The 16,040-nt window shown below is 35.1% G+C and overlaps 2 protein-coding genes across 4 annotated transcripts; both read right to left on the bottom strand.

Moving 5' to 3' along the window:
* Nucleotides 1-2,765: 2,765 nt before the first annotated feature.
* Nucleotides 2,766-12,226, bottom strand: LOC116306979 (uncharacterized). 2 transcript variants are annotated; one of them, XM_089025306.1, is made up of 4 exons: nt 12,086-12,226; nt 11,770-11,799; nt 8,351-9,110; nt 2,766-5,933 (listed from the first exon to the last, which is right to left on the bottom strand). In XM_089025306.1, the coding sequence occupies exons 1-4, from the start codon at nt 12,089-12,091 to the stop codon at nt 5,569-5,571; spliced, it is 1,161 nt and encodes a 386-aa protein (XP_088881432.1). In that variant the 5' UTR covers nt 12,092-12,226; the 3' UTR covers nt 2,766-5,568. The 2 variants fall into 2 exon arrangements, with proteins under 2 accessions (XP_088881432.1, XP_088881433.1); XM_089025307.1 differs by lacking the exon at nt 11,770-11,799 and having other exon boundaries at nt 12,086-12,152.
* A 15-nt stretch (nt 12,227-12,241) lies between these two features.
* Nucleotides 12,242-14,097, bottom strand: LOC148904658 (uncharacterized). Of its 2 annotated transcripts, none has more exons than XM_089025314.1 (4): nt 13,872-14,097; nt 12,788-12,970; nt 12,508-12,706; nt 12,242-12,418 (listed from the first exon to the last, which is right to left on the bottom strand). In XM_089025314.1, the coding sequence occupies exons 1-4, from the start codon at nt 13,886-13,888 to the stop codon at nt 12,242-12,244; spliced, it is 576 nt and encodes a 191-aa protein (XP_088881440.1). In that variant the 5' UTR covers nt 13,889-14,097. The 2 variants fall into 2 exon arrangements, with proteins under 2 accessions (XP_088881440.1, XP_088881441.1); XM_089025315.1 differs by lacking the exon at nt 13,872-14,097 and adding an exon at nt 13,180-13,299.
* Between the last annotated feature and the right edge of the window lie 1,943 nt (nt 14,098-16,040).

Raw genomic sequence — 16,040 nt, 5'->3', positions numbered from 1 at the left:
CTCTGAAATCGTCATACGAGCAGCAATGGCCCATCCTATTAAGGAGGGTTATCAGGCCCTTGGATGCTGTAAGATGGTGAACACACATAGCAAGACAGACTTGTTTTGGCAGTTTCACCCTACTTTTACTGCAGCAGTAAATGACATCCTGGGCAATGCTTAAAACCTGTCTTTCATCATTGGCGTTATTACACTCTGTATCACAACCTGAAAGCTGAGTCTCTTTGGTAATGTCGGATGTTACCAGAAGACGCAGAAGCAAGTGCAGGGAGACGGGAATTATGCGCTGCGTGGATGCAAGACCAACATCACTGACGTTGAGGGGTTTTGTTGAAATTCCTCTTACTTCTGATATTTTCTTCTTGATGTGTTTTGCCACTCGAAATATCTCAGTCTCTATGCACTGTTCATCCTTTTGACGCTGCAATTCAGCCCAATCATTCAATATATCCTGCACTATAATAGTGCTGCCATAAACAAGTTCTGGTTTGTTACGAGCAGTCGGGGGGTGAAAAACCAACTTGTCTCCAAAATGCTTTTGAAGTCTTGCTTTTAGATGCTGCTTAGTGTAACTACTTCCATTGACACCTTTAGTCGTTAGGATGTCTTGATACATGGAGAGAAGAGATGCAATGTCGTAAGCTTTTCCTTCCCGGATACCACGTGTTATCTCGACTGCAAACTCCTGAAATGAAACTTCATACATAGAGTCATGGTCTTCAGTCTTTGCATCTTTTTTAAGAAGATACAGTGAATAGCAATTCTTGTGGTATTTTGCTTCAGCGGCCATTAGGTCATACCTAATGCTTCTAAGAACATGGAGCATCGATTCGTCCCCTTTTGCTTCTGCAGCCTTTCTAATGCTACTGGATGCTTCAAACGTGCAAACATTAATTAGTTCCTTACATTTCTTGTAAGTTCTATTTTTGCAAAACAAACACTTTGACCAGTCCGGAACCTCAGACACGGATCGAGAAAGTCTACCAGTCTCATTTGCTTTGTCGCCATCACCTTTGGTATTTTCATCCTTGCAATTAAAAGAATTCACTACATGGCGAATATTTTCTGCGCTCGTGTAAGACGCATAGCATGGCGAGTGCCATACAAACCCCTCAGAAGCACCACTTACAAGGATGCAAAGCACTTCATCTCGTCTTCGTTTTGCTGAGGATATGAGCTTGATAACGGAAGAATCTTTGCCCGTCCTTAGAGGCTCACTCCCTCGAGATTGTTGGCAAATGATACATTTGCTAATGTCAAGCTTCCTTCTTTTCGGCTCAGGAGGAAGGGGCAATGAAAAGCTACTTTCAGCAGACGACTCAACTATTTTTTCTTTTTCACTCTCCATGGTAACAACTAAGAAATGGATATATAGGAAAACAAGGCATTAATTAAACGTCATTAGTCAAAGCAACCACGTCCCAGCGATGTTTGACGTTTTAATTGCTCTTATTTCATATATATTTTCTTCTCGTATTAAATTGTTGCTATAGAAGAAAGTTTTATCAATGTTTTTTTTCAATAGTTCTTAAGTTTATGTAGTAAAAAAGGCATATATAAACATACTTACAGTCTTTACAGACATAACAAAGATGAATCCATGGAGGCTGCCATGTTGGATGTGACGTAATAGCCTCGATATGACGTTCAAGGAAGCGAGGCTGAAATGCATTTCCGCTTCCTTTTGACCAATATCTCAAATTAAAACGCTTTAGAAAAAATTTGAGATCATCTAAGTTCTACAAATTCCATACCAAAAATCTGCTACAATAAATGGATGATTAAAAATTTTTTTTTTATTTTGTAGATTATTTTTATGTTTAAATAAATCATATAGCGAAAACTTTTTATATACCTTATAGTTCCAAATTAGTTAAAGGTAAAGATACCACAATAGAATTTGTAGCTGTGTAATGTTTGATGCTTTTCTGTAGCAATTTTAAATGAAAAAGCTTTTTTTCCAAAAAATCATTATTGGGTACCCTGTGGTTTTTGGTCTAAAATAAAAACCTCCCCTTAACTCAAAACCTATACCACAATTCGACTCCACTAACTAACAGGTGTTGTTCAGGGGGTAAAGTTCTCCCAGAATCCACATTCAAACCTTTTCTAATCCGTGGGTTGAACGAAACCCTCATTTTCCGGCTTCTGCTACCTGACTATTGAGTTTCCGGTAGCTTTCCGGTAATCGTACTAATCAGTAACTTGATAGCAGATTAACGTAACGTATCAGTGTAACGCACGCCCTAGTAAATGGTAAGAAAGAAGAAAAAAAAAAAGAAGGTGAGAAATTCGGGATAAAATCGCATGCGCAGTGGAATCGGTTCTTAAACTATGAAAAGGCTTATTGAAGGGTATTTATTTGAAGCTGCATACAGCACAGGTAGCCCAAGCTTGGTTTCTGTGGTGTCATGTTATAAGAAAATGTATGGGGATTTATCAAAAATGTCAATAAAATCATTGAAACGTGAAATAAAGCCTCGAAATTTTACCCGATCATTGAGAAATAGCACTTCTTTCGCTCTGTGTGGATATTTTTTTTAGTGGGGAAAAAATCCTTAAAATGGGCTACTGAATTCAAACTGAAATATGTAAGCTTATTTTTTCTATTTTCTCACCCATACTACGGCCCTATTCCCCCGCTCCAACAAATAATATATGGTCCCATAATAATAATAAATAAATAAATAAATAATAATAATAATAATAATGTACATAATTAGTATCAAATGTTTAGAGTCCAAGGAACAATCAGATATGGCTTTTTAAAGACTTTATTTCTTGAAGATTTTAAGTAAATATGGAATATACAAAACTGAGCTATAGTGCAATTGTCTCTAGTTTATATATACATTTCAAAACTTCAAACCCATCACATGCATGGATCTTTATACCTGATAATAGTTCAACATGAATGTCTATATCAGTAAAGATTTTGAAACCTTTATAAAGGACTTCAAAATTTAATGCATCAAAGTGTACCAATGTTCACAAAGCACTCTCGGTACTGAAAAATTAGAACAAGGAAATCAAAGAAACTTTTATCAGAATAAAGTAATATATTATTATCATCTGTTGTAATGCTTACATTTCCATACAAAATGTTGAAGAAAAAAATTGTCAGATGACGTTTAAGAGGAGCCGAAAAAGCATAAGTACTTAGTTTCCCATCATGCTTTGTGCTAGAGATTCGTGCTTGTGCACATTGGTTATTTCAATGGACCCTTCTCAAAAGTCTTAAATGAATGAAGAAATAGAAAGCGCGTGCTTTGTGGAGTTATAAAGCACGCGGGGGTTGGGAGAACACGAGAGAAGTGTTAGAAGCACGAGACTTCTTGAGTGATCTGCCAATCCCCAAGTGCTTAATGTAACTCCACACACGCAGCAATGAATTTTCTGTTATAAAATAGCAATTACATGAATAACGAAACTGAAAGTAAGCGAGCGTACTGTGTGCTCTCCCAAACAATCAGAACGCGAGATTTAGCTAATTATTTTATACAAAAGAAAAATCATACTTTTTTTCAGTGGAATTTGTGGCACTTCTTTTGTATTTCCATGTTAGCCTCGCATTCAAGACATTTTAAAGCAGGGTGCATTGGACTTTGTTTGAGCAGCCACCTATCCAACAAACCTTTCGCAATTAATTATTTTACAGAAACGTTTAACTAGGATTATATATTTCTGAAAGCAATTTTAAGGTTGATTCTCATACTACTCTTTTATTCAAAGATCTGAATTTGTTAAAGTTTTCTGACATTTGTAGACTACATACAGGCTAGTTCATGTATTCTTACGGGCATAATCTTCTTCCAGTATAAAACATGTTTAAAGTCATGAAAGAAGTTCATGGTTATAACACATGAAGTCAAGATAAATATCATATTCATTTTTGTTGGACCAATATGTACAAAGTAAGAAAGCTTTCTGTAAAATATCAAGGTCCCAAGTTTTATAGTATATGTTACACGAGAATATAAAACACGGTCAATGGCTTATAGCTCTTTTACGGCTAAATACAAAAAACTACCTTATTTCTACCTATTTTGACTAAGTTGTTAGTTATCATTTATAACCATTGGTTTACTCTATAATTTTGTACATCATTCACATTGTAACATAATTTAACTAGCTATAATATAATGGAATACAAGTTAAAATATTAATGTAAATATGCTATCAATGCTATCAAATTTGTAACATAGTAAAGGTTGCTTGTACTAGAATAAGCCACCGGCTTCGTTACGACCATCCTTGTCTTATTTTGATTTTTGTTATTGTATTTAATAAGTTTATTTTCATGACAAAACAAATAAACTCTAAGCCTTGACTTGCTGGCGGTGAGCCTGATATTATTTCATGGTCACTCAAGGAATTCGAACGGTCTCTTAATATTCTCTTTGAAAAATTCAAAGCAATTAACATACATCTTTTAGACAGTATTCTGTCTTTGTCTTAATTGAACTTAGCCCTTCCTAGGGCTGTCTGTCAACCCTTGAGATATTCAAATCTGGAGAATTGATAGGGAAGGGACATGTCATCACAGCGGATGACGTATATACAGTGAACTCTCGTTACAGTGGACACCCTTGGGACCGTCACTTGACGTCCGTAATAGCGAGTGTCCGCAATAGCGAGAATTAATTACGGTCATTTCTTTGTCAATCTTTTTGTTGGGGATTCCTATGGGCTATTGACTCAAACGCCATAAGTGAGTGAGGATTATAATCATTTTAGTCAAATCCAACTGCTTTCAAAGCCGGAACTTTTTGGTACTAGTAGAGTATAACTTAAAGCCTAGTAGTACTTATCTCATCCAATCAGAATGCAGCATTGGTGACAGACCATTAGTTAGATTTGACTAACACTAATAATGCTAACACTATAGTACTAATAATACTTATACTAATAAAACTAATAATTAAAAGTGCACGCAAACCATCATATATCTCCATGAAATAGTAATAACTAATTAGTACAAACTAGAGTGACCACAGTAAATCCGTGAAACTTTGATACTAAATAGCACAATTTCATGCACATTCCATTGTTTTCTATTGTTTAATTAGCACTATATTGTAGTAATTAGTGTTTTACAGATTAACTGTTTGCACTCTAGCATCAATGAAACAATTGAAAACAAATGAAAAAGATGTATTACTGTAATAAGTGCTATTTAGATTTTTTGCTATTTCACTATTATATGGTTTGCACTCTAGTAATAATACTTATACTAATACTAATGCTAAAAATACTAAGTATACGTAATAGGACCCCATGCTGTTCAATTAAGAAATAATTGGACGAGGAAAATTCCGAGGACTGACAAAATTGGATGAGGCCGTAGGCCGAGTCCTATTTGGCAGTCAGAGGAATTTTTCGAGTCTAATTATTTCTTGATTGGGGAGTATGAAATCCCATTACCTATTAATTATATAGCTGCCTAATTAATCCCATATCAACAAGACCTGTCCAATTAAGAAAATAATTGGACAGTTACCTATAGGGATTAATGAGAAGCTGTATAATTACTAATAGCATAATAGGGAACTATTTCTTTGGAGTGCATCATACTATTGTCTCACGTATTTGAATTGCACTATTTACATTTTTGTCATTTTCACCTGTATAATAAGCTTTGATTATTTCAACAACATCTTTTCTCCCCAGTTTATCAAGGATCGTAACAAATTCTGTGAGTGTTAACTCTGGCTTGCAAGATTTAAGGTTTATCAATAGCTGCTCACCCTGATTTGTACCTTGCTTTTGACCAGCAACTTCAATTGCTAGTAAGTCAGTTTGTTTTAATCCTATCTCTTTTCCAATGGCACGCCAGCCTTTGAGAACTTTTGAGGTTAAACTGATAAAGTTTTCAACATCGCTAAGCAGGGCGTCATCAACATCACCGAGACGTAAGTTGTATAGCCACAGGACTGTGGAATATTTAAGAGATTAGGAGTTCATTAACAAGAACATTAATCAGAGGCAATGGGTATAGTACATATGTCAATTAACGAACATTTTTGTTGTACGTAATTAAAATTTTAGAAGGCTTACATCCAATTGAATATCTTAATTTACATAATTTATAGAAATTCCCAATTTTAAAATTACATCAAAAAGGAATTTTCCATCCCAAACTTAAAATATAAGAAAGAATTATTTTCGTATTCAAGCAGTGAGCGCCCGAAAAACTATTTTCTTGAAGAAAGGCTGTTGTACAAGGCTAAAATCTTGTTACCGTATTTTTCATTTCTAATGAACAGGGCGCTTATTCAACGGGAGGAAACGCGTACACAACTGTCGAAGTATGCTTTTTACTCGGGCTTTCAAAGAAATGCGCGAGGTATAAATTGGGCTTATTTGCGTTCTGTCACAAATCGCAGTTGCGTTCAAAGCGCATGCGCAAGTTCTATGCGCATGCGTAGTATGCACCACATAAACACATGGACGAGCAATGGCGGATTTCTTTAAGGATTCGTCGCTGACTATAAAATCATGCTATACGAAATCAGTTATCTCATGTAAACCTACGTAGACATGATCGTGAACCCGGCAGAATACCAGTACAACCTCTGAAAAGTCTGTGAAACAAAAGCTGAAAGAGTTTATCTTCAAACGTATTCGTTAACTATGGTTCAAGTATACCGAAGTCCTCCAGAAAACTCACAAAAAATGAATGTAAGCTGAATACTAAGAGAATAAGCTTAAATAAAGTCACACAACATGAAAAGAAGCTTTTGTTTAATTGCTCTAGCGGGGTTTATAAAGAGATAATGAAGTCGAAATATAGAGCTAGTCGGTATTTATCATTGTTTACTGCAGTACTTGTAATAGTTTGATATGTCTCTACAAGACTACAAGACCCATATGCCAAATTATTGTAAATTTTAACTGAGTACAGACATAGAGAAGAACCCTGGTCCTGCTTCATTGTACATTGATCCTAGCAAAACCATAACAGTACCATATAGCCAAGGTAATGAACTGGTATTTGGACAAAATTCTGGACAACAGTTACCCTGGGCTCCAGAGGTTCTATTCGCTTTTCCCGGAACATTGAACGAGGCTATTCGTCAACACAGTAAATGCCGGAGCGAGAATGTAATAACCTCTGAGCCCCAGGGTAGACAACAGTGTGTTGCAATGAGTTTGTGCTCTTTGATTTACAATAACAAGCAAGGAGCTAATTCTACCAATGACCTCATGTTAATTATGGATATTGGAAATCAGTTGTATTCAAGTTTATCTCAATTAGCCAGACAGTCCTTTTTAATGCACTCAGAACTACCACCAATGTTAAATGTGTTTGACACTGAGTATTAACTTCAATACAGTGAAAGCTACACTAGCACTATACATCAAGAGCACCATAGAAGGATATCAGTACTGTACTTCTTTGCAAAGAGCCTTTGAATCACTTATAGCTGAGAACTACACCAATCTTGTGATAACAATAGGGAGTACTGCAGTTGCTATCTATTGTAATGGTAATGTGGGATCAATATAGTTGATTCTCATGCAAGAGATTTATATGGGAGAAGTCATGCCCAAGGTACATGTGTGCTGCTTGAAGTATTGTCTGGTAAAAAATCCTGATTGCCTTCCCTCAACATTTCTAGCTCGTGTGATTTACAAGGACAAATATCTTTTCGAAAGTCTAACAGACATTGCATCTAAAAGGATGACAATGTTAACAAAGAATTCTTTAGATTTTCTGCTATGAAGCCTGAGTTCATGCAGATATGCGTCTAGTCTTATAATATCAATGTTATACTACTACGACAGTACTGGTATTAGTATACTATAACGAGAAGAAGCACTTATGTTAATTTTCTATATATTAACGTGGTGTACATGTGTTCTATCAACTTTTATTCATTAAAATGTGCTCGATTTAGTCAGATCATAGCATTATGCACAATTCCACGAATAAGCTCCCCCTTAATGTGTGAGGCGCTTATTCGGGGGAGGTGCTTATACGCTGGATTGGCTGTATAGTTTGAAATTATGTGTGAAAAATCCAAAAAAGTATATGACATATATAAAGAAGAATTGTAATAATTTCAAGATTTTTAAATGTAAATAATAAAAGGAAAAACTGTAAAAAAAATTTTTTCCTAATTCTTAGGGGAAAAATGTTAAATTTAATCTTGACGTTCTTTCAAAAATTCTGGGAACCAGAAATTATTTAAGTGATGATGTGGCCATTATATTGTAAAACTAGTTTTGGTATTGTCAAGAATTTCTTCACCATAAAATATTGTACAGAAAACTAAAATTAATTAAGTATCAATTTTGTAATAATTGAGTCTAACATAAAAAGTCTTAATTAATTAAATTAATTTACCTTCTTGGGAAGATTTTAGAGAATCTCTATTCTTGGTCAATGCTCTTTTCTCATCTTGATTCATAGCATTATTACGGAAGCAGGCCATTTGCTTTTTCTTAAGGAAGTAGGTCACCACCAATGATCCCACTACCACACATCCAGCAATAATTGTTGAGATAATTATGATATTCCTGGAATGGTTGGAATCTTTGCTTTTTGGCTGCCCATTCCTTCCTAAAGTGTCAGGATCAGTATGTTTAGTTGTGTTTCCATGTGTTTCCCTTTGAGTTTTTTGGCCTTCTGTTGGTGTATTCTTGGGGCTGGTTGTAGTCCCAGGTAATTGGGTTGTCAGGTTTGCTGTATCTATCTGTCGAGGAGTGGTCTTGAATGAGGGGTCCTGAACACATTCATCCACAGCATGGCTCATGATGTACCCTACTCTGCACTTGGTACTACAGTTGGTATCACTGTTGGGTGTGCACTTGCGTAGGGTTTCTCTGCCATCACACTGATGACATGGTTCACAGGAGGCGATGCTGTGTTCCTTAGAATAGCTAACACCATTGGGGCAGGGTTTGCACTTTATTATGGTACCAGTCGAGTATCTTCCACCACATGGGCGAGTTGGCCCAAATCCTTCTGGGCATGATATGCACATCTTGCAAAAACAGCCCTCTGGTGGGTCCAAGCTTGAACATTTCTCTACTTCCTCTGTCTTACATTTTCCACTTCCTGGCATGGCACACAGTCCAACAAGCACAAGAACTGTATATACGGCCTATGAATAACGATGACATTAATTTTAGTGAAAAAAATAATTGAATTTCAAAAACTCAAGGAAAAGGAAGGAAGAAGAAAAATACTAAAAAGAAGGGAAAAAAAGAAACAAAGAAAGAGAAAAGGAAAAAAAGTTGCAATAATTATGAAATAGTAATAATAATAACTAAAATAATTATAATTAATTATGACAATGATAATTAAGAATGATACTTAAACAATTAAGTGCCTTTGAGTATATATATATATATTATATATGTGTCTACAGCCATTTGCAAAAATTATGGCCGCTTCCATATATATGTACATATCAAAAGCATATCAAAAATTATGGGATATCATCCCTGATATTTTTCTTTGAATTGTCTATCACTTTAGCCTGCGTCACATCCGGAATTTTCTTCGTGGGCTTTCCAAAAAAAATATCGAGAAAGGTATCTCGCCGTGTCTGGTATACCTGTATGTATATTTGAAACGGCCATAATTTTTACAAATGGCTGTATATATATATATATATATATATTTGTTTGAGAAGAAAAAGTCAAGACAACATTTTTCCCGACAAGCCTGTTTTGTGTTTCGATCTGCTCTACTTCTATGAATGTATTGAGCACTATCTTACGGAAAATTGATTCACAGATTTCTTTAGTTAGTCACCAAAAACCTAGAAAACTGAGATCACTGAGGATCATGGGAAACTTTAATATCAAACAAGTAAAGCTTTTGATACAATTTGCAGCTTGAGGAAGCTCAGAAGAGGTGTGACGGTAACTGGTAAAAAATCTAAAAGCCATCAACAGTTATTAAAGCGATTGAAACATGTAAAATGTATCTACCCATAATCCTTGTTGGTCTCAGCTTTGTAGCTTTTCAGGCGACTAACTTTATTGAAATAAGTGTATATATATATATATGTATATATACACTTGATTGCAGAAAGGTTGTAGTATACATTTATAAAAATACCTAATTTATTCAGTATATTTAATGATATGCAAAACAGAAAACTCGCTTTATTTATTATTTGTTTCATTCAACGAACGTCAAAATATTTTATTCTCGTGTCTTACATCATACAGATTATAAATCAATTGGTTTTGAGGGTGAAAAAAGTAAAATTGCAATATGCATCTCATTAGGTATTTGTATAAATGTATAAAGTATGCTACAATGTTTCTGCAATCGAGTGTATATATATATATATATATATATATATAGAAACATCGGACTCACAGCAAAAACGACTACAAAACAAGTAGTTAAAGATACAGAAACCACACCTCCTCATTCCATCACGCAGTCACGCACAACACAAAAACTCCACTGAACTTAGCGAACACATCTAGACTCATCAAGCTCTGCCTACAAAAGCTCCAGCAAAAGATGTAATCTTTGCCTCAAAGAAAAATTTCTAATAACTCCACCGACCTGAACTCTCATCATTAGATAAACGAAATAAACTTGTATCTTCATGCCAACACAGAAACAAAGTGTTGCTAAGTCGCAACAGCTAATCTATTTATTATCTAATTAATTAATTATGTATATTTTTCCTATATGAACGATAGTCATGAATTTTCTTATCACTAAATCCCCTGAAGAGTGAAGTGATTCACGAAACAGGCTTGCCGGGAAAAATGTAGTCTTGACTTTTTCTTCTCACACATATATATATTCTGCTCTACTTCTATGTATTGAGCACTGTTTTATGGGAAAATCGATTCACAGACTTCTTATATATAAGTATATATATATATAAACTTGAATATAGATGGTAGATCAACGATGAACTTCCAGTAGAATATAATATAGAATATAATAGTAGAATTCCAGTAGCATATATATATGTATATTATATGTATATATAGAGAGAGAGAGAAGAGTGATACATAAATCATTAATAATAAAAAAGAATGAATGAAAGAGAAATAAAATAGAAGAAGAAAACACAAAAAAAAAGGAGAAAAAAAGTTGAAAAAGTTATAATTCCAATAAGTAGAAATTGAAGGAAAATGAAAGAAGAGAAAAGAAAAATTAGAATTACAATAATTTTTTGCCACCGACATTTTAAAAATACTTAAGTTGACTTTTCATTGTGTTCAGCGTCATGTGATGGTCTCGCGATTTGACGTCATATCCTGACGGTGTTCATTGATCTCGCGAGAGATTGCAAAATTGATGGCGCAATCGTATTTCCCCCAAAAAAATACGAATTGACAAAGATTTATATTCTTTGAAAAGAAATCCATCATCTTTTATGCATATAAATGTTTCAAAGTACAAAATTATGGGTATACGTAGAAAAATTTGAGAGCCTAGTTGAAAAGTACGTTAGTATTAACAGCTGACTCAGTGGTATTTACGTTTCCCGCGCGAACTTACTTAACTGAAACATATATCGACTTGAATTTTATTATGAATTATGAATTTATTATGAATTTTATCCTTTAACGGAAAAATCACTTAAATCATCTTAAATTCTTTGCTAAAAGAGTTTTTCAAAGCAAGAATTGTACGACATTGGTCATTTGTGATTCGAAAATTTAGGGAGATCGGTTGTATTGTCATAATAATACTACGCAACACGGATTTGCTCTACTTCACGTCATGAGGTTACCATAACACCTAAAAGTATTTGACTTTATTAACGCTCTACTCACCACTTTAGTGGAAGTAATATTCCAGATTGTCTGTAAAGAAAAAGAAAAAGAAATCAGTTTTTAATTTTAATACTGAGGGATGCAAACGTTTTCTTTTGGCGAAGTCGTATTTTCTAACTGGTTTGTGTTGCCCTTTACATACCCAAGAAATCGCATAACAGCATTTGAATAGCCTGCGTAGCCCGGCAGGCTACATTTGAATGGCAATGATGACCAGAAAAGAGCAAAAAATGCCGCCTAAACAAGTGAAACCTCAATTTATTTTCAAATACGTAGTTAGAATACAGTTGAAATTCCACTAGACGACTAAGCTTACCTTCATATTTCGCTTAAATCCAGCGCAACTAACTCGAAATATATTCTTGTCTTCAAGGCTTGCGGAATTTGTGACAGATTAAGAGCTTCCCAATTTTATTCGCCAAATATCTTCTTATGTGGCTAGAAAACTCTTTGTACTGACCAACACGCATTGCTACACTTCCGACGCTAGTATGAATGAGTAAGCATAGAACGCCGTGATTTGTTGCCAGCATTGTTCAAGTGGTGCTCCTTTATCATATATAACTTGTGAAAAGAGTTGTGTGTCAAGCCAAATGAGGTCAAGGGATTCAAGCAGATGCTTGAAGCGATCATAAATGTCGTCCAATACCTATAGAAAAAGGAAAGAAAAATAATATACAAAATTGCAGATTAACAAATTAAGGATGCTGACCAGTAGGTATGTGTTTAGAAACTTGCTTTGTTAAATATGAGACTAAGTTCAGACTCGGGTCTTCCAAATATTGGGACAAGATCACACCATCTATTCGGGTATGCTAGCCTTCGTAGCAAGATCATGAGTGCTTCCATCCCAGTTGCTTTAGTTCTTTGGCTGCAGACGAAATGTTCGGGAATCTGTAAGCAGTCCAAAAGGTGTTCCATGTCGTTCTTCTGAAACCTACGGAATATTTTGCGACATTTTATAAGAGAATGATTGGATGAACGAGAAAGACAAAATAAAACTTAATTAAAATCCTACCTAAACATCGTTTCACAGTCGGCATCGGTGATGTCTTGAAAATTCAATCTGGGAACGTCTTTATTCGTTTGGGGTGGAAACAGAGATTCAACTAAAAGTAAGTCAAGATCGTCTTCATCGCTACTGGAGTTATCACTGCTATCGTCGAATAGCAAAACCGTAATGATATCGTCAAAATTTCGCCTAAATAAACCCATATAAAATACACGTTTTCAATATATGAACATAGTTAATAGAGGGAAATGGTTAGGAAACCCTTTTGTTATAAGTCTTTGTTCACTTTTTTCAAGCGTGACCGTGCACAATCCTTTGTTTTACAATTGTTTTACCATTGTTGGCAATGGCTGAGTGAACAGACCAAAATCTTTCTCTTGGCTGCTAGTTCAAAATACCTTAAAGTGCACATGAACCCTTCGACAATACTTTCAGTACTGATTCTACACGAAGTAAATAGTTGAATGGTAAAATATTTCTTGATTTGAGTGATGCGTTTCTAAGTTATGAAGGTTTATACTTCCAATATGCTAATGATGTGACGTCTATTAAGGCTTAATCAAATATACAAAATCGAACTGGTTCATAGAAACAGTATTTAAAAAGCATCATTATTTTACTCATGGTTTACATGAAAGCTATTTACAATTTTTTTTTTTCAAAATGGCCAGCATTTAGTATTACTAGTTACAACAAAAACACTCAAATACCTTACCTGACGTCATCATCATTAACATATTGGAAGTATAAACCTTCATAACTTAAAGACGCATCACTCAAATCAAGAAATATTTTACCAATCAACTATTTACTTTATGCAGAATCAGTACTGAAAGTATTGTCGAAGGGTTCATGTGCACTTTAAAGATTTATAAGAGATATTTGAATATTCCTTACAATAATCCCATAGACGAAGTTTATGTTTACTTATTTTGCAATTTCGGATGAGCATAAATCAAACATTGTGCACGGTCAAGACCGGTTCAACATCAAAAGCGAACAAAGACCTGATAACAATAGGTTTCCTAACCATTCCCCTCTATTAACTATGATATGAACGATGAAAAATCTAGATTTATGTGATACCAACCTTGCAGCAGCGGCCATTTTGAGTGAAATATCCCATAATTCACTTGTTTTCTATGCAACCTCTGGGACCGTCAAGCTAAATCGATAAACAGGATCATACCTCTAACGACAAACGGCTAACGTCAAACCGCGGTTTGCCGTTTGCGGTTTCAGGAAAAAACGTGATGCTAAAGGTCTCTATTGCATTTCCGACGCCTTGCTGCTGTGTCGTCCGGGGATTCCCCTAATAAACAAAGCAGCACACAGGCAGCCCAAACAAGGTTCCTGTGTATGTGTACATTAATTCTGCATTCTGATTGGCCGAACGTGATACCAATCTCGAAACAAATTCCCCTTCCCCGACAGACTTGGGTTTGTTGCCAACATAGTTATGCCAATCAGAATGCAGTATGTAACGTGACCCGCTCAGGCTTTACAACGGCCATTTGAACACCATCGATCACACGCTGTAGAAGAAATCAAATATTACAGTTCGCGACCCATTTTTATTTGAATGAAACTGTGTCAGTTATTTAGAGTACCCAAGGGGCTATCTAAAAACGTGAAAAAATTTGGGGGTCCCCACGCATCCAAGTGAGATAATTGTCATTAAAGACCCGATGACGTGAGCTCATTTTGAAGCACTTCAAAAAATCACATATCCCTTGTGTTTGGCTAAAGTACATCGAAATTTTGCCTAAAATAATCTTAAACATAAATATTTTTCATATTAATAAAAAGATTTGAAGTTGCAAAGATGAAAGTACATTTTTTATCTGCTTTTGGGCAAAAGTAGGTGAAATTTCAATTTTGGACAAAAACACAAAATCAAAAAAGAAACCACTCAAAACTATTTTTATCTTTGAAATAGCGCATTCAAAATTATCTTAAGTGTTTACAAAACATACCAAGAAAATAAAAAACTGGGGTCACCATGCGTTTTTCGGAGTTATAATTTTTTGAATATCAGATCTCAAGCTTTTTTCCAGCGATGGTTACAAATTTACTCCACCCCTCCCCTGAGAGACGTGGTTGAGCATTGCATTATGGGATGGTAAACATGGCGGACTACTGCAAGAGCTACTGGATCAAAAATACGGTCACTAAATGTCCTGGAGAATGCAATAAGAAAACCTTGTAGGGATAACTGAGAATTGAACAAAGCCCCAAGATTTTCATAGAAGAAACTAAGTGGTTTATAGTAGGTGAAATTTCAGTTTAAAACTCCGAATTCGCATTGAATGTAAAACAAACTACCAAGAGTCCAAACTTTTTTTCGTCGATCAATTCATGAAGTTTAAGTGCCTCTTTACATTCACTACACTCACTTTTTAACTGCTCCATCAGGTAATCTAACTCAATAATTCGCTCTCCTTCAATAATATTTTGTGTTCGTTTTCAAGTTTTTCTCTCTTGATCTTTTCGTCTAGTTTTTGTCGCTTCACCGGTACTCTATTTCTGACAAATCTACCATCTAATCGTCGTTTTCTCCTTTTCACAACTTTGACTTTTATTTTTACAGTACTATTTAACTATCCTATATAGACACACATGAAGAAATTGCTATTAAAAAATAATAAAAAAATGATGACAATAATGATCACGCATTTATTTCGTTTTGTTGTTGTTGATATTTTTGAAAACATTGGAGTTCCTGTGGATTACGTAATGTGCGCAGTAAAAGTGCGCGCTGACAACTGTACCCACCATCCTTAAGCCAGGATTTTTGTGGAAATATTTGGCGTGGTGGCATTCAGAATACATGTTATGATAGAGAAATTATCGTTCCTTTGACATGTTGCATTTTTATTGCGGTTCAAGGGGAGAGAGAGAGTTTTTTTTGGATTTTCTAGCGTGATGTAGTCGATATCGGGTGCTAAGTCTCCAGCCTTCCCATTATTTTAGGTAGAGAAGAGCGGATTTTGAAAAAACCCACTAAACGGGCTCAAATCGCGCTGAAACTTCACCAGAAGACTGAACAAAGTAAAAGCAACAACTGCAGCAAGTTTTGAGGCTTTATTTCACGTTTCAATGATTTTATTGAAATTTTTGATGAATCTCCATACATTTCCTTATAGCAGGACACCACAGAAACCAAGCTTGGGCTACCTGTGGTAAAACCGGATTTTTTTTTTTTTTTTTTTTGTATGTGAGAAGCAAAACGTGATACGTCATGCCGTAACACCGAAAT

The sequence above is a fragment of the Actinia tenebrosa genome, unplaced genomic scaffold (assembly GCF_029948245.1).
Source record: "Actinia tenebrosa isolate PJP-AT-01 unplaced genomic scaffold, QUT_ActTen_1.0 PGA_scaffold9__36_contigs__length_13948895, whole genome shotgun sequence".
Taxonomy (NCBI): Eukaryota; Metazoa; Cnidaria; class Anthozoa; order Actiniaria; family Actiniidae; genus Actinia; species Actinia tenebrosa.
Note: the sequence above shows the minus strand (reverse complement) of the source record. Positions and strands in the feature narration are given on the sequence as shown.